The 25,990-nt window shown below is 48.6% G+C and overlaps 1 protein-coding gene across 1 annotated transcript in view; it reads right to left on the reverse strand.

Moving 5' to 3' along the window:
- The window catches only part of LOC147091821 (uncharacterized), a 171,515-nt gene that overhangs the window by 21,580 nt on the left and 123,945 nt on the right, over nt 1-25,990 (reverse strand). The window contains 2 exon segments of the mRNA XM_085976626.1: nt 3,102-3,998; nt 23,523-25,594. Of these exon segments, the coding sequence (XP_085832752.1) occupies nt 3,102-3,998; nt 23,523-25,328 (2,703 nt within the window). The 5' untranslated portion in view covers nt 25,329-25,594.

Genomic DNA, 25,990 nt, shown 5'->3' on the forward strand with positions numbered 1-25,990 from the left:
TTACCAGATTGCCAATCGGACTGGCATAAAATTGTTTTTCACTATGGGTACCTGTACTGTTAATATTATTGGTTTATCTGTAAAATTTACCACTGCATTTATACTGTTAACCCTAAAGCTGTTTTTAAGGCTTTGTTTTATTGCGGCTAATGAATGTAATGGATTTATTATGTCATTGATGAGTTGTAACAAGTACCACCATATTTAAATAAATATGTTTGAGTTTTTAAAAAAATGAACCCCGGGGGGGACGCGGGCTGCACACACCCCGAGTGTGGCCCCAGGCCCCATTATAAAAACACTCAACATTATCTGCTTCACACACACCCGGCGTGGGCCCCAGGCCCCGAACAAGAGCCTCCGGGCCGGGCGTTTGCCCCGAGCAGGGCGGCAGCTGTGGGGCTTTCTCCCGGTGACAGGCCCGGGTTCATGGCCGCCATCTTGAGAGGCTCAGGGGGCAGCAGGGCCCATGCGCAGCCCCCTTGGGCAGGAACCAGGAGGGGAGAATCTTGACAATCTCTATCCTGGACTCTCAGTGATGACTTTTGTAAACTCCTTTTACAGGCTGTGAGAAGGGCAGCATTTACACAACGCAAACTCAGACCAACAACAGATTACCTTTATATAGCACCTTTAAAATGTCACAGTAGCGCAGTCAGACAATAATCGACACATATACTTTGTTTGTGGTCCAGTGCACTGACACAAAGTTCCTTCACAACTGTAACAATTTTATTACGGTTGCTGTGAAGACTGCACTAACTCTGCTTGTACACCTGGTCTCCAAAGGAGACAAAACCGGACTATTGCTGCCGAGCTCAGCTCTCCATGTTATTCCAGTGGCTGATGGGCCTGTAACCCTGTCAGGGGCGCCCCTGCCCCAGGACTCAATATCCACCCCCTCCACCACTGGTGCACTGTGTCTGCAGTATATACGGTCTACAAGATGACCATGGTCAGGCCGTGTGGAGTCAAGGGCCAGGCAGCAGAATGGATGGAAAGATCGCAACAAACTTCCCTTAACTCTAACCCTCTGATTTCTGTTTTCTAGCCAGCTTTCCATCCATTCTGCTGCCTGGCCCTTCACTCCACACGGCCTGACCATGATCATCTTGTCGATCTTACAAACTGTTTATGGATAGCAAGCTGGTTACAAAACAGGAAACAGAGAGTAGGGGTTAAGAGTAGCTACTCAGATTTGCAAAAGGTGGGAAGTAGTGTTCCACAGGGATTGGTGCTGGGATCACTGTGGTTCATAAACGATTTGGACTCGGGAATCAGAAGTACAATTTCAAAGTTTGTCGATGACACCAAATTGGGAGGTAGAGTTAATACTGAGGAAGAGAAAATGCAAGAAGACATTAATAAATTTTAGAATGGGCATGTAAGTGGCAAATGAATTTCACTATAGATCAGTGTGAGGTGGTGTGTTAATGAATTTCACTAAAGATCAGCGTGAGGGGGCGTGTTAACGAATTTCTCTATAGATCAGTGTGAGGTGGTGTGTTAGTGAATTTCACTATAGATCAGTTGAGGTGATGTGTTAATGAATTTCACTGTAGATCAATGTGAGGTGGTGTGTTAATGAATTTCACTGTGGATCAGTGTGAGGTGGTGTGTTAATGAATTTCACTATACATCAGTGTGAGGTGGTGTGTTAATGAATTTCACGATAGATCAGTGTGAGGTGGTGTGTTAATGAATGTCACTAATAATCAGTGTGAGGTGGTGTGTTGATGAATTTCACTATAGATCAGTGTGAGGTGGTGTGCTAATGAATTTCACTGTAGATCAGTGTGAGGTGGTGTGTTAATGAATTTCATGATAAATCAGTGTGAGGTTGTGTGTTAATGAATTTCACTGTAGATCAGTGTGAGGTGGTGTGTTTTGGTGGGAAGAACAAGGAGGCCACACACTACTTTGACAAGGGGGTGAAATTGTGTTGCTTTGTGCCTCCCGCGATATTCAGTGGGAGGTTAGAGGCGGCGGTAGCCGGTAGCACCCCGCGGCACTGCACAGCCGGCAATGACGTCATTGCCGTGCGCAGCACCCCGGCTGCAACCTTGGGTTATGACCCCTGACCTATCGCCGGACAATATGTCCAACAGGGTCAGGGGTCGTTCTTGCAGCCGTGGCGGCGCTACTTAAAGGGCAGGTGTCGGGCGGCAACTTTTTATTTTGGCCGACTGCCAGTACCTGCCCCCCTCCCCTTTCTGCTTCGGGGTGCCAGCCGCGATCGCTCAGCCTGGCGTTCCTCTTGATCCGACACCCCGCTCCCCGGTGGTCCAGCAGGGCCCCGGTGTGCGCAGTGCTCGGCCTCTCCCCTTTAATCAGGGAGGGAGTTCTGCTGTGACGCAGTGCTATGTGCTGATGGGCATGGCGCTGTTACACGAAGCACTGTGAAATTCACTGGTAGCACCTCAAGAGGGAGGAGAGCGCTTCCAGTAGCACCCCGCCTCCTGCTTGGGGCGCTATCACTGAATTTAACGCGCAGGAGCGCTAACTTCAGCCCCGGTGATATTAGCGACCCAAAGGGGGCGCCACCGAATTTCCCCCTAAGAGTCTAAATGGGCTGGAGAAGCAGAGGGATCCAGGGATACAGATACACAAATCACTAAAAGTAGCAACACAAGTTAATAAGGCCATTCAAAAAAAAGCACTGGGGTACATTCCTAAAGGAGCCTTCTGTTCCACGCCTAGGAGCTCTGAACTATGGCAGAGAGCGGGTGGGACACGTTTCACAGCAACTTCTGTCATGAAGAGAGACAAGAAAGACCAAATTGCCGTTTGCCCCTCAGTGTGGCCCTGAAGGACTGTATCCAGGCTGGAGTTCTGTTCCCACTGTACGATCCTCCCCCAGATTGTCCTTTCTGAGCTCCAGCCAGGTGATGCTAAACACTCAGGTGGGAAAGACAAAAATCTACAACAATGTGTTTAAAGCAAAGTTGATTTATTTGACATATCCAGAATATTAAACTCCAGCACAGTTCCCGGAGTTATTAACATCAGCAAAAACAAACCCCAACTGTCAGAATGAACATGGTTCAGTCCTGGATGTGATTAACAGCAGCAACAACAGAATCCAAACCCTGCAGTCACTTGTGAACTCGCTGGTGTGTCAGCAAGTGGGATGACTGAGTGAATCCCTTCCCACACACGGAGCAGGTGAACGGCCTCTCCCCAGTGTGAACTCGCTGGTGTGTCAGAAGGTGAGATGACTGAGTGAATCCCTTCCCACACTCAGGGCAGGTGAACGGCCTCTCCCCAGTGTGAGCTCGCTGGTGTGTCAGCAGTTGGGATGAATTAGTGAATCCCTTCCCACACTTAGAGCAGGTGAACGGCCTCTCCCCAGTGTGAACTCGCTGGTGTCTTAGCAGGTCAGATGACTGAGTGAATCCCTTCCCACACACGGAGCAGGTGAACGGCCTCTCCCCAGTGTGAGTGCGCTGGTGTATAGTGAGCTCAGATGATCGCCTGAACCCAGTCCCGCAGTGAGAGCACCTGAACGGTCTCTCGTCAGTGTGAAGACTTTGATGGCTCATCAGGTCCCCAGAACTTTTAAAGCACTTCCCACAGTCCGAGCAGGTGAAAGGTCTCTCATCAGTGTGAACTTGCTGGTGACTCAGCAGGTGGGATGACTGAGTGAATCCCTTCCCACACTCAGAGCAGGTGAACGGCCTCTCCCCAGTGTGAACTCGCTGGTGTGTCAGCAGGTGGAATGAATTGGTGAATCCCTTCCCACACTCAGAGCAGGTGAACGGCCTCTCCCCAGTGTGAACTCGCTGGTGTCTTAGCAGGTCAGATGACTGAGTGAATCCCTTCCCACACTCAGAGCAGGTGAACGGCCTCTCCCCAGTGTGACTGTGCTTGTGTCTCGATAGGCCAGAGGATTGGCTGAAGCCTCGTCCACACACAGAACACGTGTACAGTTTCTCCCCGCTGTGAACAGTGCTTTTTGGTTCCATATTCAAAGGCCGATGATATTCAGTTCCTGATGAATCGAGTGACTGTCAGATCTTGACGTGATGTGTGGTTTGAATTACCCGTGTGAAAATCCTCCCCTTCTAATACCCTGTAAAATGAATTTAAAACAGGGAGCGTGAGAGAGAACCCACTAAAGAGGCAGGTTGTGAAATTGAGCTCAGCAAATCTGGTCATTTGTGGGGCCGGCGCTAGAAAAAAGTGACCATGAAAGCTGCCGGATTGTCATGAAATCCCACTGGTTCACTAATGTCCCTCGGTGAAGGGAATCTGCCACTTGGTCTGGGCCTCTGGCCTCTATGGGAGGAGAGAGAGAGAGAGGTGGGAGTGGGAGGGGGCGAAGGAGATGGAGTTTATACATCTGCAACTCGACCAGAACTTTGACAGAACCTCCAAAACCCGCAACCTTCAGCACCTAGAAGGACAAAGGCAGAAGGTGCATGGGAGCACCATCAGCTCCAAGTTCCCCTCCAAGTCACACACCATCCTGACTTGGACATATATCGCCGTTGCTACATCATCACTGGGTGAAAACCCTGGAACTCCTTACACAACAGCATTGTGGGAGTACCTTCACCACACGGACTGCAGCGGTTCAAGAAGGCGGCCCACCATCACCTTCTCAATGGGAAGATGGGGATTGGCAACATATTCTGGTCTTGCGAGCGACGCCCACATCCCAAGAATGAATTAAAACAAATCTGAATGTAAACTGGATTAAAAGCCTCTACAGAAATACTTGTTCCTAAAACAATACTCTTTTACATTGTAGGGACAGTGTCTGTTTAACAACCTAATCTCCCCAGAATCCACCTCCCTTGACAGTCTCACATTGGAAATTGTTGGGTCCTCCTGGGCTCAGAAGTACTGGGGGTTAAACCCAGCAGCTTCTCCTCCATCTCCACTCCAGCTCAAACTGAAGCAACAAAAAGACCTACACAGGCGGCCGGGGACCTACCTTCCGTCAGCCTGCAATATAACTCTTCCCCACAGCTACTGACTAATGGCGGCCGCAGCACCCACAATTCACCGCGCCCCAGAAACCGCTCTATCCAACGCGCTGATTTCCCCGCTGAGAGTGCGCATGCTCCTCGGGGCCGCGGGCCATTCTGGGAGCCTGGCTCCTGTCCTTTGTCCCGAGCCAGAGTTGGTGGAACTGGCTGAAGAAACCGGGAAGCGGTGGCTCGGATGGGGGAGGCGCTGCACCCTGGGTTTCCTGGTGCCAGGACCCTGGCCGCACGTCCGCCGGGCCCGGCCACTCTGATTCTGATTGAGGTTTTTGATGAGGTAACAGAGAGTGTTGATGAGGGCAATGCGGTTAACGTGGTGTGCATGGATTTCCAAAAGGCGTTCGACAAAGAGCCATATAATAGGCTTGCCAGCAAAGTTGATGCCCATGGAATAATAGGGACAGTGGCAGCATGGATATGAAATTGGCAAAGTGACAGAAAACAGAGAGTAGTGGTGAACGGTTGTGTTTCAGACTGGAGGAAGGTACACAGTGGTGTTCCCCAGGGGTTGGTACTAGGATCACTGCTTTACTTGATATATATTAATGACTTAGACTTGGGTGTGCAGGGCACAATTTCAAAATATGCAGATGACACAAAACTTGGAAGTATAGTGAACAGTGAGGAGGATACTGATAGACTTCACGAGGACATAGACATGCTGGTGGAATGGGCGGACACATGGGAGATGAAATTTAACGCAGAAAAGTGCGAACTGATATATTTTGGAAGGAAGAATGAGGAGAGGCAATATAAACTAAAGGGTATAAGACTAAAATGTGTGCATGAAAGAGAGACCTGGGGTATGTGTGCACAAATCATTGAAGGTGGCAGGGCAGGTTGAGAAAGCAGTTAAAAAAGCGTGCGGGATCCTGGGCTTAATAAATAGAGGCATCGAGTCCAAAAGCAAGGAGGTTATGATGAACCTTTATAAAACACTGGTTCGGCCTCAACTGGAGTTTTGTGTCCAATTCTGGGCACCGCACTTTCTGAACGATGTGAAGGCCTCAGAGAGGGTGCAGAAAAGATTTACAAGAATGGTTCCAGGGATAAGGGATTTCAGTTACGTGGATAGACTGGAGAAACTGGGATGGTTCTCCTCAGAGCAGAGAAGGTTGAGAGGAGATTTGATAGAGGTGTTCAAAATCATGAGGGTTCTGGACAGAGTAGATAGAAATATAGAAGATAGGAGTAGGCCATTCGGCCCTTCGAGCCTGCGCCGCCATTCAATGAGATCATGGCTGATCATCCAAATTCAGTACCCTGTCCCTGCCTTCTCCCCATATCCCTGGATCCCTTTAGCCTTAAGAAATCTATCCAACTCTTTCTTGAATATATTTAATGAACTGGCCTCCACCGCCCTCTGTGGCAGAGAATTCCACAGGCTCACCAGTCTCTGGGTGAAGAAATTCCTCCTCATTTCTGTCCTAAATGGCCACCCCTTATCCTTAGACTGTGACCCCTGGTTCTGGACTCCCCGGCCATTGGAAACATTCTTCCTGCATCCAGTCTGTCCAGGCCTGAGAATTTTATAGGGTTCGATGAGATCCCCTCTCAATCTTCTAAACTCCAGTGAGTATGAGCCCAATCGATCCAATCTCTCCTCATACGTCATTCCTGCCATCCCAGGTATCAGCCTGGTGAATCTTCGCTGCACTCCTTCCATGGCAAGAACGTCCTTCCTCAGATAAGGCGACCAAAACTGCACACAATACTCAAGGTGTGGTCTCACCAAGGCCCTGTACAACTGCAGCAAGACATCCCTGTTCCTGTACTCGAACCCTCTCGCTACGAAGGCCAACATACCATTTGCCTTCTTAACCACCTGCTGCACCTGCATGCTTACCTTCAGCGACTGGTGCACAAGAACACCCAGGTCTCTTTGCACTTCCCCTTCTCCCAATCTATTGCCATTCAAATAATAATCTGCCTTCCTGTTTTTGCCACCAAAGTGGATAACCTCGCATTTATCCACATTATAGTGCATTTGCCATGTTTCTGTCCAATCACCCAACCTATCCGAATCGTACTGGAGTTTCACATCCTCCTCACAGCATACCCTCCCTCCCAGCTTTGTGTTATCTGCAAATTTGGAGATATTATATCCAATTCCCTTGTCCAGATCATTAATGTATATTGTGAACAGCTGGGGTCCTAGGAGCAATCCTTGCGATACCCCACTAGTCACTGCCTGCCACTCAGAAAATGACCCGTTCATTCCAACTCTCTGCTTTCTATCCGCCAACCAGTTCTCTATCCAAGTCAATACCTTGCCCCCAATCCCATGTGCCTTAATTTTGCATGCTAATCTCTTATGCGGGACCTTATCGAAAGCCTTCTGAAAGTCCAAATACACCACATCCACTGGTTCTCCCTTATCTATTTTACCAGTTACATCCTCAAAAAATTCCAGTGGATTAGTCAAGCACGATTTACCTTTTGTAAATCCATGTTAACTATGTCCGATCCTGTCACTGCTTTCCAAGTGCTCTGCTATTACATCTTTTATAATGGACTCTAGCATTTTCCCCACTACTGATGTCAGGCTTACTGGTTTATAATTCCCTGCTTTTTCTCGACCACCTTTTGTGAATAGTGGGGTAAAATTAGCTACCCTCCAATCCATGGGAACTGTTCCAGAGTCTCTCGAGTTCTGGAAGATGACCAGCAATGCATCTACTATTTCTCGGGCCACTTCTTTAAGTACCCTAGAATGTAGATTATCAGGCCCTGGTGATTTATCGGCCTTCAGTCCCATCAATTTTCCAAACACCATTTCCCTACAAATTCTGATTTCTTTCAGTTCCACCCTTTCTTCAGACCCTATGTTCCCCAGCATCTCTGGGAGGTTATTTGTGTCCTCCTTTGTGAAGACAGAACCAAAATATGTATTTAGTTGGTCAGCCATTTCTTTGTTCCCCATTATAAATTCCCCTGATTCTGACTGCAAGGGACCTACGCTTGACTTCACCAATCTTTTTCTCTTCACATATCTATAAAAGCTTTTACAGTCAGTTTTTATGTTCCCTGAAAGCTTACTCTCATATTCTATTTTCCCCTTCTTAAATATTCCCTTTGCCCTCCTTTGTTGAATCCTAAACTGCTCCCAATCCTCAGGATTATTGCTTTTTCTGGCCAATTTATATGACCTCTCCTTGGATCTTATGCTATCGCTAATTTCCCTTGTTAACCACGGTTGAGTCAACTTTTTTGTTTAATTTTTATGCCAAACAGGGATGAACAAATTCTGTAGTTCATCCATTCGGTCTTTGAATGTTTGCCATTGCCTATCCACCGTCAACCCTTTGAGTGATATTCTCCAATCAATCAGACAGAAGCGCAGGGTGTGAGGGTGAACAGGAGTTAAGACACAGACTGAAGCGCAGGGTGTGAGGGTGACCAGGAGTTAAGACACAGACTGAAGCGCAGGGTGTGAGGGTGAACAGGAGTTCAGACACAGACAGAAGTGAGGGTGTGAGTGTGAACAGGAGTTAAGACACAGACAAAAGTGCAGGGTGTGAGGGTGAACAGGAGTTAAGACACGGAGAAGCGCAGGGTGTGAGTGAACAGGAGTTAAGACACAGACTGAAGCGCAGGGTGTGAGGGTGAACAGGAGTTAAGACACAGACTGAAGCGCAGGGTGCGAGAGTGAACAGGAGTTAAGACACAGACTGAAGCGCAGGGTGTGAGGGTGAACAGGAGTTAAGACACAAACAGAAGCGCAGGGTGTGAGGGTGAACAGGAGTTAAGACACAGACTGAAGCGCAGGGTGTGAGAGTGAACAGGAGTTAAGACACAGACTGAAGCGCAGGGTGTGAGGGTGAACAGAAGTAAAGACACAGACTGAAGCGCAGGGTGTGAGGGTGAACAGGAGTTAAGACACAGACAGAAGCGCAGGGTGTGAGGGTGAACAGGAGTTAAGACACAGACTGAAGCACAGGGTGTGAGGGTGAACAGGAGTTAAGACACAGACTGAAGCGCAGGGTGTGAGGGTGAACAGGAGTTAAGACACAGACTGAAGCGCAGGGTGTGAGGGTGAACAGGAGTTAAGACACAGACAGAAGCGCAGGGTGTGAGGGTGAACAGGAGTTAAGACACAGACTGAAGCGCAGGGTGTGAGGGTGAACAGGAGTTAAGACACAGACTGAAGCACAGGGTGTGAGGGTGAGCAGGAGTTAAGACACAGACTGAAGCGCAGGGTGTGAGTGTGAACAGGAGTTAAGACACAGACTGAAGTGTTTTGGATGAGTTGAAGTTTATGGAGGGTGGTAGTTGCGAGGCCGGCCAGGAGAACGCAGGAATAGTCGATTCTCGAGGTAATAAATGCACGAAGAGGGTTTGAGCAGCAGATGGGCTGAGGCAGGGGCAGAGACGGGCGATATTACAGAGGTGGAAGGAGGAGGTCTCAGCTGATCTGCTGCTGAAATCCATCACCATGTCTTTGTGAGCTCGAGACTTCAGTGTTCCAATGCTCTCCTGCCATCTTCAAGGATTGGTGTCCAAACACCCCGGGTCTCTCTGTTCCTGTATCCCCTTTAACATTGTGCTATTCCATTTATATTGCCTCTCCTCGTTCTTCTTACCAAAATATATCACTTCACACTTCTCTGCATTAAATTCCGTCTGCCCATTTCACCAGTCTGTCTATTCCCACCTGAAGCCTGTTACTACCCTCCTCATTGTTTACTACATTTCCAAGTTTCGTGTCATCTGCAAACGATGAAATTATGTCCTGGTCCAGCCCATTAATATATATCAAAAAGAGCAGTGGTCCTAACGACCCCTGGGCAACACCACTGCACACTTCCCTCCAGTCTGAGAAACAACCGTTCACCACCACTCTCTGCTTTCTGTCCCTTACCCACTTTTGTATCCACGCTGCCACTGTCCCTTTAATCCCACGGGCTTTAATTTTGCTAACAAGTCTATTATGTGGTACTTTGTCAAGCTCTTTTTGAAAGTTCATATACACAACATCAACCGTACGACCCTCGTCAACCCGGTTAGTTCAAAGAACTCGATCAAGTTATCAAACACAATTTGCCTTTAATAAATCCATGCCGATGTTCAGTTATTAGCCCAGACTTTTCCAAGGGCCAATTAATTTTGTCCAGGATTATTCTCTAAAAGTTTCCCCACCACTGCCGTTCGGCTGACTGGCCTGTAGTTGCCGGGTTTATCCCTCTCCCCTTGTTATAAACAGGGGGGTAACATTTGCAATCCTCCAGTCCTCTGGTACCACCCCTATATCCAAGGAGGATTGGAAGATTGTGGCCACAACCTCCTCAATTTCCACCCTTACCTCCCCCAGTAACCTAGGATGCACCCCATCCGGAGCGGGTGACTGCTCTACTTTGAGGACTGCCAACCTTGTACATCCTCTTTATCTATTTTAATCCGATGCAATATCGCTCCTGCCTCCTCCTTTACTGCTACATTGGCAGCATCCTCTTCTCCAGTGAAGACTGAAGTAAAGGACTCATTTAGTACCTCAGCCATTGCCCTCTGCCTCCACAAGATGATGTTTTTGGTCCCGAATCGGCCCCAGCCTTCCTTTGACTACCCTTTTACTAGTTATGTGTTTATCTTTTGGGCTCCCTTTTATGTTAGCCGCTAATCTATTCTCATGCTCTCTCTCTTTGCCCCTCTTATTCCCTTTTTATGTCTCCTCTGTACTTTCTATATTCAGCTTGGTTTTCTACTATCTTATTAACCTTAAATTCCCCCTCATGGCAATGTGTCGACTCTGTACTCAAATCATCACCTCTTTGAAGCCCTCCCATTGTTCAATTACTGTTTTGCCGACCAACTTTAGATTCCAATCCACATGGGCCAGATCCCTTTTCAACTCACTGAAGGTAGCCCTCCTCTAGTTAAATATTTTTACACTTGTCCTTTTCCATAACTATTTTTAACTGTAAGAAGTCACACAACACCAGGTTATAGTCCAACAGCCTTATTTGAAATCACAAGCTGTTTCAAATAAAGCTGTTTCAAATAAAGCTGTTGGACTATAACCTGGTGTTGTGTGACTTCTTACATTTGTCCACCCCAGTTCAACTCCGGCATCTCCACACCATATTTTTAACCTGACGATGTTCTGATCACTCTTCCCCAAATGCTCCCCCGCTGAAACATGCTCCATTTGCCCCACTTCATTCCCCAGAACTAGATCCAGCTCTGCTTCCTTCCTCGTTGGGCTGGAAACAGTGTTCAAGAAAGTTCTCTTGTACGCATTTCAGGAATTCCTCCCCCTCTTTGCCCCTTAGACTGTTGCTATCCCAGACTATATTAGGATAATTGAAGTCCTCCATTATCACTACTCTGTAGTTCGTGTATCTTTCTGTAATTTGCCTGCAAATTTGCTCCTCTATCTCCTTCCCATTATTTGGTGGCCTATAGTATAGACCCTGTAGCGCAATAGCTCCTCTATTGTTCTTTAATTCAAACCAAATAGATTCTGTCTTTCACCCCCTCAATGACATCATCCCTCTCCAGTGCTATAATAATTTCATTGATCAGTATTGCCACCTCCTCATTTATTTTTCCTTCCTTCTCTTTCCTGAATACCTTGTAGCCAGAAATATTAAGTTCCCATACCTCCCCTTCTTTGAGCCAGGTCTCTGTTGTTCCCACTATATCATCGGCCCATGTGGTGACTTGTGCTTGTGGCTCACCAACCTTATTTCCCACGCTCCGTGCATTTACGCACATGTACTCCAAACCCATGTACTCCAAAACCACTGCTTTGCATTTGCCCCCTCCCATTTCTGAACTATTCTGTAATCTAGTGCTATTTGCCTCTCCATGTCCTCTGTGCACCTTGTTTCTCCTCTCTAATGTTTGATCCAGGAGCCCACCCCCTGCCAAATTAGTTTAAACCCTCCCCCACAGCACCAGTTGACCTTCCTGTGAGGATGTTGGTCCCAGCTCTGTTGAGGTGCAACCCAATCACCTTAGACAGGTCCCTCCTGCCCCAGAACTGGTCCCAACGCCCCAGGAATCTAAAGTCCTCCTTCCTGCATCATTTCTCCAGCCACACATTAACCTGTTTTATCCTACTATTCCGAGACTCACTAGTGCATGGCACTGGGAGTAAGCCAGAGAATGCTACCTTTGAGGTCCTGCTCTTTCATTTCCTCCCGAGTTCCTGGAACACTGACTGCAGGACCGCAACCCTCTTCTTTCCTGTGTCATTGGTTCCCACATGGACCATGACTCCGAGCTGTTCTACTCCCCCCCTCCTCAAAATGTTCTGCACCCTCTGTGATGTCCTTTACCCTGGCACCAGGGAGGCAAACACCAGGCGGGACTCACATCCAGGGTTGCAGAAATGCCCGTCACCCCCTGACTATCGAAGTCCCTGTGACCACTGCATTTCTAAACTTTGCTGTGCCCCCCTGTGCAGTCACTTGCCCCACAGTGCAGTGGGCGCGCTCCAGACTGCACTCCCCCGAGGTGTCACCTGGGGACAGCGCGTCACAATCGGCCCCAGCGCACCTGAGCTGGAGAGGAGGCCCCGCCCCCTTGCCCTGCCACCATTGGTGGGCGGACCCGGGCCCGCCCTCTTCCTATTGGTCAGAGCTCCCGTCAGTCACAGGCGGGGCCGGCCTCTATCCACCGAAATGGGCCTCTTCCTCTGATGACGTCACAATCGGGCCCCAGCCCACCAGCGCCGCAAAGGAAGGTCCCACCCCCTAGCCGCGCCGCCATTGGTTGGAGGACCAGGCCGCCCAGTTCAGTCCTCCCACTTCAGCCCAGGTCCTAATGGTCAGAGCTTCCGTCAGTCACAGGCCGGGCCGGCCTCCATCCACCTAAATGGGCCTCTTCCTCTGATGACGTCACAATCGGGCCCAGCCTCATCGCCGGGAAGGTCCCGCCCCCTAGCCACGCCGCCATTGGTTGGAGGGCCAAGCCGCCCAGTTGAGTCCTCCCAGCTCAGCCCTCTTCCTATTGGTCAGCGCTCCCGTCAGTCACAATCACATTGAGCCGGCTCAGTCCGCTCCGTCCGGTGTCCGCGGAGGTCCCGCCCGCCCGATTCTCAGGTTTGGTTTTTCTCGTATTTTACTTAATAATCTCGCTCTCCGCTCCCCCCTCACCTCGATTTAAATCAATTCTCCAACACTTTGCTTTATCCGGCCGCTGATTCCGCCTCTTCCCCGGACCCGGCCTTCCGTCTTTCACCCGGAAGCCATGCGCAGGCGCCCTGGCAGCCTAGTTTTGTGGTGGGGCCGAATGAGCATGTGCGGGCCCGCCTCTCCACATTTAAAGGGACACGCACCCCCTCCACATTTAAAGGGACACGCACCCCCTCCACATTTAAAGGGACACCCACCCCCTCCACATTTAAAGGGACACCAGCCCCTCCACATTTAAAGGGACACCCACCACCTCCACATTTAAAGGGACACAACCCCCTCCACATTTAAAGGGACACCCACCCCTCCACATTTAAAGGGACGCCCTCCCCCCTCTCATGTGTTCTTCAGCTTAAACAAAGAAGAAACATAGAAGATAGGAACAGGAGTCGGCCTGTAATTCCTCCTCATCTCTAAGTCTAAGGATAAGGGGTAAGCCATTCAGGACAGAGATGAGGAGGAATTTCTTCACCCAGAGAGTGGTGAACCTGTGGAATTCTCTGCAACAGAAGGCAGTTGAGGCCAATTCATTAAATGTATTCAAGAAGGAGTGAGATATAGAAACATAGAAGATAAGAGCAGGAGTAGGCCATTCGCCCCCTCGAGCCTGCTCCGCCATTCAACGCGATCATGGCTGATCATCCAAATTCAGTACCCTGTCCCTGCTTTCTCCCCATATCCCTTGATCACTTTAGCCTTAAGAAATATATCCAACTCCTTCTTGAATATATTTAATGAATTAGCCTCAACTGCCTTCTGTGGTAGTGAATTCCACAGGTTCACCACTCTCTGGGTGAAGAAATTCCTCCTCATCTCTGTCCTAAATGGCTTACCCCTTATCCTTAGACTGTGGCCCCTGGTTCTGGACTCCCCGACCATCGGGAACATCCTTCCTGCATCTACTCTGTCTAGTCCTGTTAGAATTTTATAAGTTTCAATGAGATCCCCTCTCATTCTTCTAAACTCCAGCGAGTACAAGCCCAATCAACCCAATCTCTCCTCATACGTCATTCCTGCCATCCCAGGTATCAGCCTTGTGAATCTTCGCTGCACTCCCTCCATGGCAAGAACATCCTTCTTCAGATAAGGCGACCAAAACTGTACAAAAGTAAAAAAGTTTCTCCTGAATTCCCTCCTGGATTTATTAGTGACTTTTATATTTATAGCCACATAAATATGATGAGATTCTGTTAAGCTGACCAGTATGTTGTTGTACTTTGTCTTTTTCTGATGAATGAAACATTACTGAGCCCCCTGTACCCGTGTTATGGGATGAAGTGCCAGACAAGTGAAGGCACAACGTCTGGGTGTGAATCTAATAATAACCTCACGGACCGTATAGGTGTGATAACCAGACGAGCTTGTGGTTATAGTCTGGTCACAGATGGACTAAATTCCATGAATTAGCAGGAGTTCAGGAGGCGGTCAACAGACGGGTCCAAACAATCCCATTTCCTGAGCGGTAACCAAGCTTGTGTATAAGAACAAGCCACTTAAGCCGTTGTCAGTTGGAACAGACTCGAGAAGATCGCGCGCGAATCCACTGTACTTCTATTCTCCAGGTTGATGGAATTATCACCCGATCTGTGTTATGCAGCGCTCTTAATAAAGCCTGGAGAGACAATTTGTGTTCTTGTGAGCTTGATTATCTGGTATCCGAAACCCTAGGACTCCCGATCATTAGAGTCAACCTCAGTGTGTGGAAAGGGGTTCCCTGGTGTATCCCACCCGCTGACACACCAGAGTGTCCACATTGTGACTGCTGGGGGTCGATTCCACTGTTTCCGATGCTTTTAATCACATCCAGGACTGAACCGTGTTAATTCAGGCAACTGGGGCTTGTTAATGTTAAAACCCCAATAACTGGGCTGGATTTTAATATTCTGGCTCAATAAATCAGCTTCGTTAGAAACACACAGTCTATTGAGTCCTTGTTTGTAACATAAGTCGAGAGCTAATTGATGACTTGTTACAGACATTCCCTGTCCTCAATATCTGTGTCCAGGGGAGAAGCTGAGGGGCTTCTGTTATTTTTGTGGGGTGAATTTTTGTGCTCATCGAGGTTCTGGATGTCATTATGGGGAAAGGAATATTTTAACATTCTCAGCACCTGGTGTCAACATCAAACACTCCCTGGGCAGGTACAGCACGGGTTAGATACAGAGTAAAGCTCCCTCTACACTGTCCCATTAAACACACCCAGGGCAGGTACAGCATGCGTTAGATACAGAGTAAAGCTCCCTCTACACTGTCCCATCAAACACTACCAGGGCAGGTACAGCACGGGTTAGATACAGAGTAAAGCTCCCTCTACACTGTCCCATCAAACACTCCCAGGGCAGGCACAGCACAGGTTAGATACAGAGTAAAGCTCCCTCCAACTGTCCCATCAAACACTACCAGGGCAGGTACAGCATGGGTTAGATACAGAGTAAAGCTCCCTCTACACTGTCCCATCAAACACTCCCAGGGCAGGGACAGCACGGGTTAGATACAGAGTAAAGCTCCCTCTACACTGTCCCCATCAAACATTCCCAGGGCAGGTACAGCACGGGTTAGATACAGAGTAAAGCTCCCTCTATACTGTCCCATCAAACACTCCCAGGGCAGGTACAGCACGGGTTAGATCCAGAGTAAAGCTCCCTCTACACTGTCCCATCAAACACCCCCAAGGCAGGTACAGCACGGGTTAGATACAGAGTAAAGCTCCCTCTGCACTGTCCCATCAAACAGTCCCAGGGCAGGTATAGCACGGGTTAGATACAGAGTACAGCTCTGCATACACTGTCCCATCAAACATTCCCAGGGCAGGTACAGCACGGGTTAGATACAGAGTAAAGCTCCCTCTACACTGTCCCATCAAACACTCCCAGGGCAGGTACAGCACGGGTTAGATACAGAGTAAAGCTCCCTCTACACTGTCCCATCAAACACTCCCAGGGCTGGTGCAGCACTGAAGTTAAGATCTGACAGAGTCGCTCGATTCATCGGGACCTGAATATCATCAGCCTTTGCACATGGAAGGAGAGAGCAGCGATCACAGCGCGGACAAACCGCACACGTGTTCCGTGTGTGGACTCGGATTCAGCCGATCGCCTGACCTGGCGAGACACGTGCACTGTCACACCGGGGAGAAACCAGGTAAAGGTGGGGATGGCAGGAATGGATTCAGTTCCCCGTCCGTCGGAAGTTCATCGGCACAGTCACACCGTGGACAGTCCGTTCACCTGCTCCATGTGTAGGAAGGGATTTGTTTATCCATTCCACCTGCTGACACACCAGCTTGCTCACCCTGATGAGAGATTGTTTAAATGTTCTGGCTGTGGGAAGAGCTTTGAAAGCACCAGGGAGATGAAGGGACATCAGCGAGTTCACACTGGAGAGAAACCCTTTAAATGTTCTGACTGTGGGAAGAGCTTTGAAAGCACTGGGGAGATGGAGGGACACCAGCGAGTTCACACTGGAGAGAAACCCTTTAAATGTTCTGACTGTGGGAAGAGCTTTGAAAGCACCGGGGAGATGAAGGGACACTAGCGAGTTCACACTGGAGAGAAACCCTTTAAATGTTCTGACTGTGGGAAGAGCTTTGAAAGCACCGGGGAGATGAAGAGACACCAGCGAGTTCACACAGGAGAGACACCCTTTAAATGTTCTGACTGTGGGAAGAGCTTTAAAAGCTTTAAGAGCCTGAAGAGACACCAGCGAATTCACACTGTTCCTCGAATCTTACAGCACAGAAGGAGGTTCTTGGGCCCATTGTGATGGTGCCGCTCTTTGAACGAGCTGTTGAATTTAGTCCCACTCCCCTGCTTTATCCCCAGAACCCTGCAAACTCGTCCTCTTCAAGTACATGTCCAATTGCCTTTGAAAGTTCCGATGGTACCACATAGAAGGCTGGTTAACAAAATTGAGGCTCATGGAATAGGTGGGTCAGCGGCAGCTTGGATAAGGAATTGGCTTAAGGACAGAAAACAGCGAGTTGTGGTAAATGGCTGTTTTTCAGACTGGAGGATGGCAGACAGTGGTGTTCCCCAAGGGTCAGTGCTGGGGCCACTGCTTTTTTGACATATATAAATGACCTGGATATTGGAATGCAGAGTAGAATTTCTAAATTTACCGATGACACCAAACTTGGGGGTGTGACAAACAGTGAGGATGATACCAATCAACCAACAGGACATACAAAGGCTCGCAGAATGGGCAGACAAGTGGCAGATGGAATTTAGTACAGAGAAGAGTGAGGTGATGTATTTTGGCAGAAGGGACAGGGAGAGGCAATATACACTTAATGGCACAGTTTTAAAGAGTGTGCAGGGACAGAGGGGCCTGGGAGTCAATGTGCATAGGTCCCTGAAGGTGGCGGGACATATTGAGACTGGTTAACAAAGCATATAGGATCTTGGGCTTCATAAATAGAGGTAATGGCCCAGAAATTCGGCTCTCCCCGGGTGAGTACGCACGGGGTACTCACCCGTCGGCCGAATGGAATTGCCGGTTTCCTGCATGCACTGCGCATGCGCGGGAAACCGGCACTTCCGATCCTCTGAACGAAGGGGTTCAGAGGTCGAACGCGCGCGCAGGGGAGGCTGCGCGTGCACTTTGAACTTAGTTTTTTTTGCAGGTTTTCACGTGAGGTTAAGCCTGCAGGATTTACACATTTAAAATGCAGGCATAAGGCCTGCTTTTTACAAGGTAAGTGGTCAATTAATTAAAATTAAAACATTTTTTCCACAGGTTTATTATTTTTAAATACTTTAAAGCAAGGTAAGTTTATTTTTAGCCCCATTTTTTGATAAAATTATTTTTTTCAAAAATTTCAATTATTGCTTAAAATAGTTATTTAATGTAATTTATAGTTTATTTAAAAAGTGTGATTTTTAAAAAAAATTATTTGAAAGTTTACTACTACTTTGGGGCCCGTAGCATTCATAAGTTTTGGCAGGTCTTTCTGTCAATCTTATGAATCGGCTTTTCCCTCCTCCGATTGGCTACCCATGGCTCATGTGATCCCAGGGGATGCATCGCACTAACTACGCCTCTGGGACACGCAAGCACAGCGCGCCGGCAGCTGGGCCAGGCCCCGGAACGGAATTCCACGGGGCCCTACAGCTCAACTGCCGGCGCGCAACTTAAGTACGATTTGGACAGGTTGGGTGATTGGGCAGAAACATGGCAAATGCACTATAATGCGGACAAATGTGAGGTTATCTACTTTGGTGGCAAAAACAGGAAGGCAGATTATTATTTGAATGGCAATAGATTGGGAGAAGGGGAAGTGCAAAGAGACCTGGGTGTTCTTGTGCACCAGTCGCTGAAGGTAAGCATGCAGGTGCAGCAGGTGGTTAAGGCGGCAAATGGTATGTTGGCCTTCATAGCAAAAGGGTTCGAGTACAAGAACAAGGATGTCTTGCTGCAGTTGTACAGGGCCTTGGTGAGACCGCACCTTGAGTATTGTGTGTAGTTTTGGTCACCTTACCTGAGGAAGGACGTTCTTGCAATGGAAGGAGTGCAGCGAAGATTCACCAGGCTGATACCTGGGATGGCAGGAATGACGTATGAGGAGAGATTGTGTCGATTGGGCTTATACTCACTGGAGTTTAGAAGATTGAGAGGGGATCTCATCGAAACCTATAAAATTCTGTCAGGCCTGGACAGACTAGATGCAGGAAGGATGTTTCTGATGGCCGGGGAGTCCAGAACCAGGGGTCATAGCCTAAGGATAAGGGGTAAGCCATTTAGGACTGAACTGAGGAGGAATTTCTTCACCCAGAGAGTGGTGAACCTGTGGAATTCTCTGCCACAGAGGGCAGTGGAGGCCAGTTCATTAAATATATTCAAAAAAGAGTTGGATATATTTCTTCAGGCTAAAGGGATCAAGGGATATGGGGCGAAGGCAGGGACCGGGTACTGAATTTGGATGATCAGCCATGATTTCATTGAATGGCGGAGCAGGCTCGAGGGGCCGAATGGCCTACTCCTGCTCCTATCTTCTATGTTTCTATGTTTCTAAGTGCAGGTCGGGGGCTTGCACCCGCGGGAAGCCCCCGACCCGAATTTCTGGGCCATTGAGTACAAAAGTAGAGAAGTTATGCTGAAACTTTATAAAGCTCTGGTTAGGCCACAACTGGAGTATTGCATCCAGTTCTCGTCACCACACATTAGGAAGGATGTGAAGGCCCTTGAGAGGGTGCAGAGGAGATTTACCGGAATGGTTCCGGGGATGAGGGACCTTAGCTACAAGGACAGGTTGGAGCAGCTGGATTTGTTTTCATTAGAGCAAAAGAGGTTGAGGGGTGAAACATAGAAACATAGAAGATAGGAGCAGGAGTCGGCCATTCGGCCCCTCGAGCCTGCTCCGCCATTCAATGCGATCATGGCTGATCATCCAAATTCAGTACCCTGTCCCTGCCTTCTCCCCATATCCCTTGATCGCTTTAGCCTTAAGAAATATATCCAACTCCTTCTTGAATATATTTAATGAATTGGCCTCAACTGCCTTCTGTGGTAGAGAATTCCACAGGTTCATCACTCTCTGGGTGAAGAAATTCCTCCTCATCTCTGTCCTAAATGGCTTACCCCTTATCCTTAGATTCTGACCCCTGGTTCTGGACTCCCCGGCCATCGGGAACAGCCTTCCTGCATCTAGTCTGTCTAGTCCTGTTAGAATTTTATAAGTTTCAATGAGATCCCCTCTCATTCTTCTAAACTCCAGCGAGTATAAGCCCAATCGACCCAATCTCTCCTCATACGTCATTCCTGCCATCCCAGGTATCAGTCTGGTGAATCTTCGCTGCACTCCCTCCATGGAAGAACATCCTTCCTCAGATAAGGCGACCAAAACTGCACACAATACTCAAGATGTGGTCTCACCAAGGCCCTGTACAACTGCAGCAAGACATCCTTGTTCCTGTACTCGAACCCTCTCGCTACGAAGGCCAACATACCATTTGCCTTCTTAACCGCCTGCTGCACAAGCATGCTTACCTTCAGCGACTGGTGCACAAGGACACCCAGCTCTCGTTGCACTTCCCCTTCTCCCAATCTATTGCCGTTCAGATAATAATCTGTCTTCCTGTTTTTGCCACCAAAGTGGATAACCTCGCATTTATCCACATTATATTGCATCTGCCATGCATCTGCCCAATCACCCAACCTGTCCAAATCAATCTGGGGTTTCTTGGCATCCTCCTCACAGCACACACGCCCACCCAGCTTTGTGTCATCTGCAAACTTGGAGATATTACATCCATTGCCCTCGTCTAGATCATTAATCTATATTGTGATTTGATCGAGGTGTACAAAAATATGAGGGGTGTGGATAGGCTCGACGGGGAGAGTCTGTTCCCACTAGTTGATGGTACAAGGAGCAGGGGACACAGAATTAAGGTTTTGGGCAAGAGATACAGGGGGGGGATGTGAGGAAAATCTTTTTTACGCAGCGTGTGGTGAGGACCTGCAACTCGCTGCCGACGGAAGTGGTGGAAGCGGAGACACTCAATGTTTTCAAGGGGAGACTGGATAGGCACTTGAGGGAAATAAACTTTCAGGGCTGTGGGGCTAGAGCGGGGGAATGGGACTGAGTGGATTGCTCTACAGAGAGTCGGCATGGACTCGATGGGCCGAATGGCCTCCTTTTTTGCCATTATGACTCTATTACCTCTACCAACCTAGAAGGACAAGGGCAGCAGGCGCATGGGAACACCACCACCTCCAAGTTCCCCTCCATGTGACACACCCTCCTGACTTGGAAATATATCACCGATCCTTCATCGTCACTGGGTCAAAATCCTGAAACTCCCTCCCTAACAGCACTGTGGGAGTACCTTCACCACACGGACTGCAGCGGTTCAAGAAGGTGGCTCACCACCACTTTCTCAAGGGCAATTAGGGATGGGCAATAAATGCTGGCATTACCAGCGACGCCCAAATCCCATGAACAAATGTTTTAAAAACTACCTCCCTCATTTTGTCCGTATATTTTCCTTTCCTGCCTTTTCTCTTCCTGCCTTTCCTCTCCACGTCTCTCTCTAATTGGCTGCTACATTACATTCCTACATGACCACACTTCAGAAGTCCTGCAATTGCTGCACAGCGCTTGGAGATGTCCTGAAATTGTGAAAGGTGCGATACATATTCAAGATCTTTCTTTCTTCGTACTTACCTTCCCCTCTCCTGTCTCATTTTTGAAATGTCAATGTTTCTCATCATCACTCACTTTCTCCTCAAATTATTTTCTTCTCATCTCCTTCGTTTGTCTCTTTCTTACTTTGATCTTTAGTTTTTCTTTCCTTGTCTCTCATTGATTTCTAATGTCCTGTTTCGCTTCCCTTATTACTCTCACTATTACCTCAATGCTAATCAATCGGGGGAAACTCTCCACTGGCTGGAGTCAGACCGAGCACAAAGGAAGATGGTTGTGGTGGTTGGAGGTCAATCATCACGGCCCCAGGATATCGCTGCAGGAGTTCCTCAGGGCAGTGTCCTCGGCCCAACCATCTTCAACTGCTCCATCGGTGACCTTCCCTCCATCATAAGGTCAGAAGTGGGGATGTTCGCTGATGACTGCACAGTGTTCAGTTCCATTCTCAACTCCTCAGATAATGAAGCCGTCCATGCCCGCATGCAGCGCGACCTGGACAACATTCAGGCTTGGGCTGATAAGTGGCAGGTAACATTCGCACCACGCAAGTGCCAGGCAATGACTATCTCCAACAAGTGAGCACCTAACCACCACCCCTTGACATTCGACGGCATTACCATCGCTGAATCCCCCACCATCAACATCCTGGGGGTCACCACTGACCAGAAACTGAACTGCACCAGCAACATAAATACTGTGGCAACAAGAGCAGGTCAGAGGCTGGGTATTCTGCGGCGAGTGTCTCACCTCCTGACTCCCCAAAGCCTTTCCACCATCGACAAGGCACACGTCAGGAGTGTGATGGAATACTCTCCACTTGCCTGGATGAGTGCAGCTCCAACAACACTCAAGAAGCTCGACACCATCCAGAACAAAGCAGCCCGCTTGATTGGCACCCCATCCGCCACCTTAAACATTCACTCCCTCCACCACCGGCGCACCGTGGCTGCAGTGTGTACCATCTACAAGATGCACTGCAGCAACTCACCAAGGCTTCTTCGGCAGCACCTCCCAAACCCGCGACCTCGTCTACCTAGAAGGACAAGGACAGCAGGTGCATGGGAACACCTGATAGAATACATATATTCCTGAAGGCAGCAGGACAGGTAGATAAGGTGGTTAAAAAGGCATATGGGATACTTGCCTTCATTAGCTGAGGCATAGAATAAAATTTCATTTCGTTTCATTAAACTTGGTCTATAAGAGTATTCTCTGCACTGTAGTTCCTGCACCTAAGGCCAGTGTCTAGAACCTGAGGGGTGAGTGGGTCGAACCACTCAAGGTTTTACTGTGCAAAAGAGAGAGAGAGGCCTCTGGAGAGAGAAACCTCTGCGATCTAAAGAGAGAAGGAGAACCCCTTACAGGCAGGAACCCTCACAACATTCAAGAAGCATTTAGATGAGCACTTGAAACGCCATAGCATACAAGGCTACGGACCAAGTGCTGGAAAATGGGATTAGATTAGACAGGGCTTGATGGCCAGTGCAGGCACGAAGGCTAAAGGGACTCTTTCTGTGCTGTACAACTCTATGACTCTATGACCACCAACTCCAAGTCAAACACCATTCTGACTTGGAAGTATATTGCCATTTATTGGCGCTGGGTCAACGTCCTGGAACTCCCTCCCTAACAGCACCGTGGGAGTACCTTCACCACACGGACAGCAGCGGTTCAAGGCGGCGGCTCACCACCACCTTCTCAAGGGCAATTAGGGATGGGCAATAAATGCTGGCCTTGCCAGCGACGCCCACATCCCATGAACAAATTAAAAAAAACGTCATCCCATAACACGCGTACAAGGGCTCAGTAATGTTTAATTCATCAGAAAAAGACAAAGTACAACAACAAACTGGTCAGCTTAACAGAATCTCATCATATTTATGAGGCCACAAACTTAAAATAGTCACTAATAAATCCAGTAGGGAATTCAGGAGAAATGTCTTTACCCAGAGAATGGTAGAAAGGGGAACTCGCTACCACAAGGAAGATTGAGGTGAACAGCACAGATGGATTTATGGGGAAGCCACACGAGGGAGAAAGGAATGGGAGGATATGTTGATCGGGTTAATTGAAGTAGGGTGGGTGTGGAGCATAAACACTGGCATGGACCAGTTGGGCCGAATGGCCTGTTTCTGTGCTGTACATTCTATGTAACACCATGAACAGTCAATCAAAGGGAATCATCAGCACGACAACCTTAAAGATTAAACAGCAGTCCAAGAATTTATAAAACATTCATCCATTCCACGTTCACGTCGCCCCAGCTACAGAAGTGTGAACTCGCTGATGTTTCAGTAGCTGGGATGACTGAGTGAATCCCTTCCCACACACGGAGCAGGTGAACGGTCTCTCCCCAGTGTGAACTCGCTGGTGTCTCTTCAGATGCCCAGAGGTTTTAAAGCTCTTCCCACAGTCAGAGCATTTAAATGGTCTCTCATCGGTGTGAACAAGTTGGTGTCCATTCAGATCCCCAGAGGTTTTAAAGCTCTTCCCACAGTCAGAGCATTTAAATGGTCTCTCATCAGTGTGATATCGCTGGTGTCCGCTCAGCTCCCCAGAGGTTTTAAAGCTCTTCCCACAGTCAGAACATGTAAACGGTCTCTCATCAGTGTGAACAAGTTGGTGTTCACTCAGATTCCCAGCGCTTTTAAAGCTCTTCCCACAAACAGAACATGTAAATGGTCTCTCATCAGTGTGAACTCGCTGGTGTACCTTCAGATCCCCAGAGGTTTTAAAGCTCTTCCCACAGTCAGAGCATTTAAACGGTCTCTCATCGGTGTGAACTCGCTGGTGTTGCTTCAGATCCCCAGAGCTTTTAAAGCTCTTCCCACAGTCAGAGCATTTAAACGGTCTCTCATCAGTGTGATATCGCTGGTGTACACTCAGCTCCCCAGAGGTTTTAAAGCTCTTCCCACAGTCAGAACATGTAAACGGTCTCTCATCGGTGTGATATCGCTGGTGTCTGCTCAGATTCCCAGCGCTTTTAAAGCTCTTCCCACAAACAGAACATGTAAATGGTCTCTCATCGGTGTGAACTCGCTGGTGTCTGCTCATCTCCCCAGAGGTTTTAAAGCTCTTCCCACAGTCAGAGCATTTAAACGGTCTCTCATCGGTGTGAACTCGCTGGTGTACCTTCAGATCCCCAGAGGTTTTAAAGCTCTTCCCACAGTCAGAGCATTTAAACGGTCTCTCATCGGTGTGAACTCGCTGGTGTTGCTTCAGATCCCTGGGGCATTTGAAGCTCTTCCCACAGTAAGAGCATGTAAATGGTCTCTCATCAGTGTGATATCGCTGGTGTCCATTCAGATCCCCAGAGGTTTTAAAGCTCTTCCCACAGTCAGAGCATTTAAATGGTCTCTCATCAGTGTGATATTGCTGGTGTCTCAACAGGTTGGATGACTGAGTGAATCCCTCCCCACACATGGAGCAGGTGAATGACCTCTCCCCGGTGTGAACTTGCTGGTGTGTCAGAAGATGCGAAGGCCAATTGAATCTCTTCCCACGCACGGAGCAGGTGAATGGCCTCTTTCCTGCTCTCTCCAGCTGGTGTCTCGTCAGCTCTTGGGACATTTGAAAGCTTTTCCCACAGTCGGAATGTTTCACCGGCCTCTCCCCAATGTGAACTCGCTGGTGTGCCAGCAGATTCAAGGACCGAGTGAATCTCTTCCCACACACTGAGCAGGTGAACAGAATCTCCCCTGCTCTCTCCAGCTGGTGTCTCTTCAGATCCTGGGACCTTTTAAATCTCTTCCCACAGTCAGAACATTTAATCGGTCTCTCATCACTATCAACAAGCTGGTGTCTCAGGAGGGTGGAAGAATGAGAGAATCGCTTCAAAAACACGGAGCATGTCAACGGTCTCTCATCAGTGTAGACAAGCTGGTGTCTCAGCAGCACGGAGGGTGCAATTAATCCCTGCCCACACACGGAGCGGGTTAAAGGTCCCTCCGTCGTGTGAACGTGCTGGTGTATCATCGGAGCGGATGGCTGAGTGAATCCCTGCCCACACACGGAGCGGGTTAAAGGTCCCGCCCTCGTGTGATCTTGCTGGTGTATCATTGGAGCGGATGACTGAGTGAATCCCTTCCCACACACGGGGCCCGGATTTCCCCCAGTGTGTGGCCACTGGTGTTGCTTCAGGTATTTGTAGATTTTGAAGCTCTTTCAGAACATTTAAAAGTTCTCTCCCCAGTGTGAACTCACGGGTGTGCCAGCAGATTGGAGGAGCAGCTGAATCAGGTCCTGAGGAATCGCGTAACTCTGTCAGATCTTGATGTGATGTTTGCTCTGAGCTTCCTGTCTGTAAATGCTCCACTTCTAAAACCCTGTAAAAGGAGTGTAGAAAGGATAAGGAGGGAGCAGGAACTTTTTTGGCTTCTTTTGCCTCAAAGAACAAACAGGGTAGAGCCGGTCCCACTGATGTCCAGCCGTGCCCACAATAACCAGTGGGCCAGAAACAGCCCAATCCACCTCACTGACTTGGCCCTGAAGTCAAATCAAGTCTCATTAAAGTCTCATCAAATGACATCCTTTGTGACTGTGACAAAGGTAAACTATCCCTCCTCGTCCTTCCTGACTTGTCTGCAGCCTTTGACACGGTTGACCACTCCATCCTTCTCCAACGCCTCTCCACCGTTGTCCAGCTGGGCGGGACTGCACTCGCCTGGTTCCATTCTTATCTATCTAATCATAGCCACAGAATCACCTGCAACGGCTTCTCT

This window comes from Somniosus microcephalus, unplaced genomic scaffold (assembly GCF_052327205.1).
Source record: "Somniosus microcephalus isolate GS21.2 unplaced genomic scaffold, FLI_Smic_1.0 unresolved_chr3, whole genome shotgun sequence".
NCBI classification, from domain to species: Eukaryota; Metazoa; Chordata; class Chondrichthyes; order Squaliformes; family Somniosidae; genus Somniosus; species Somniosus microcephalus.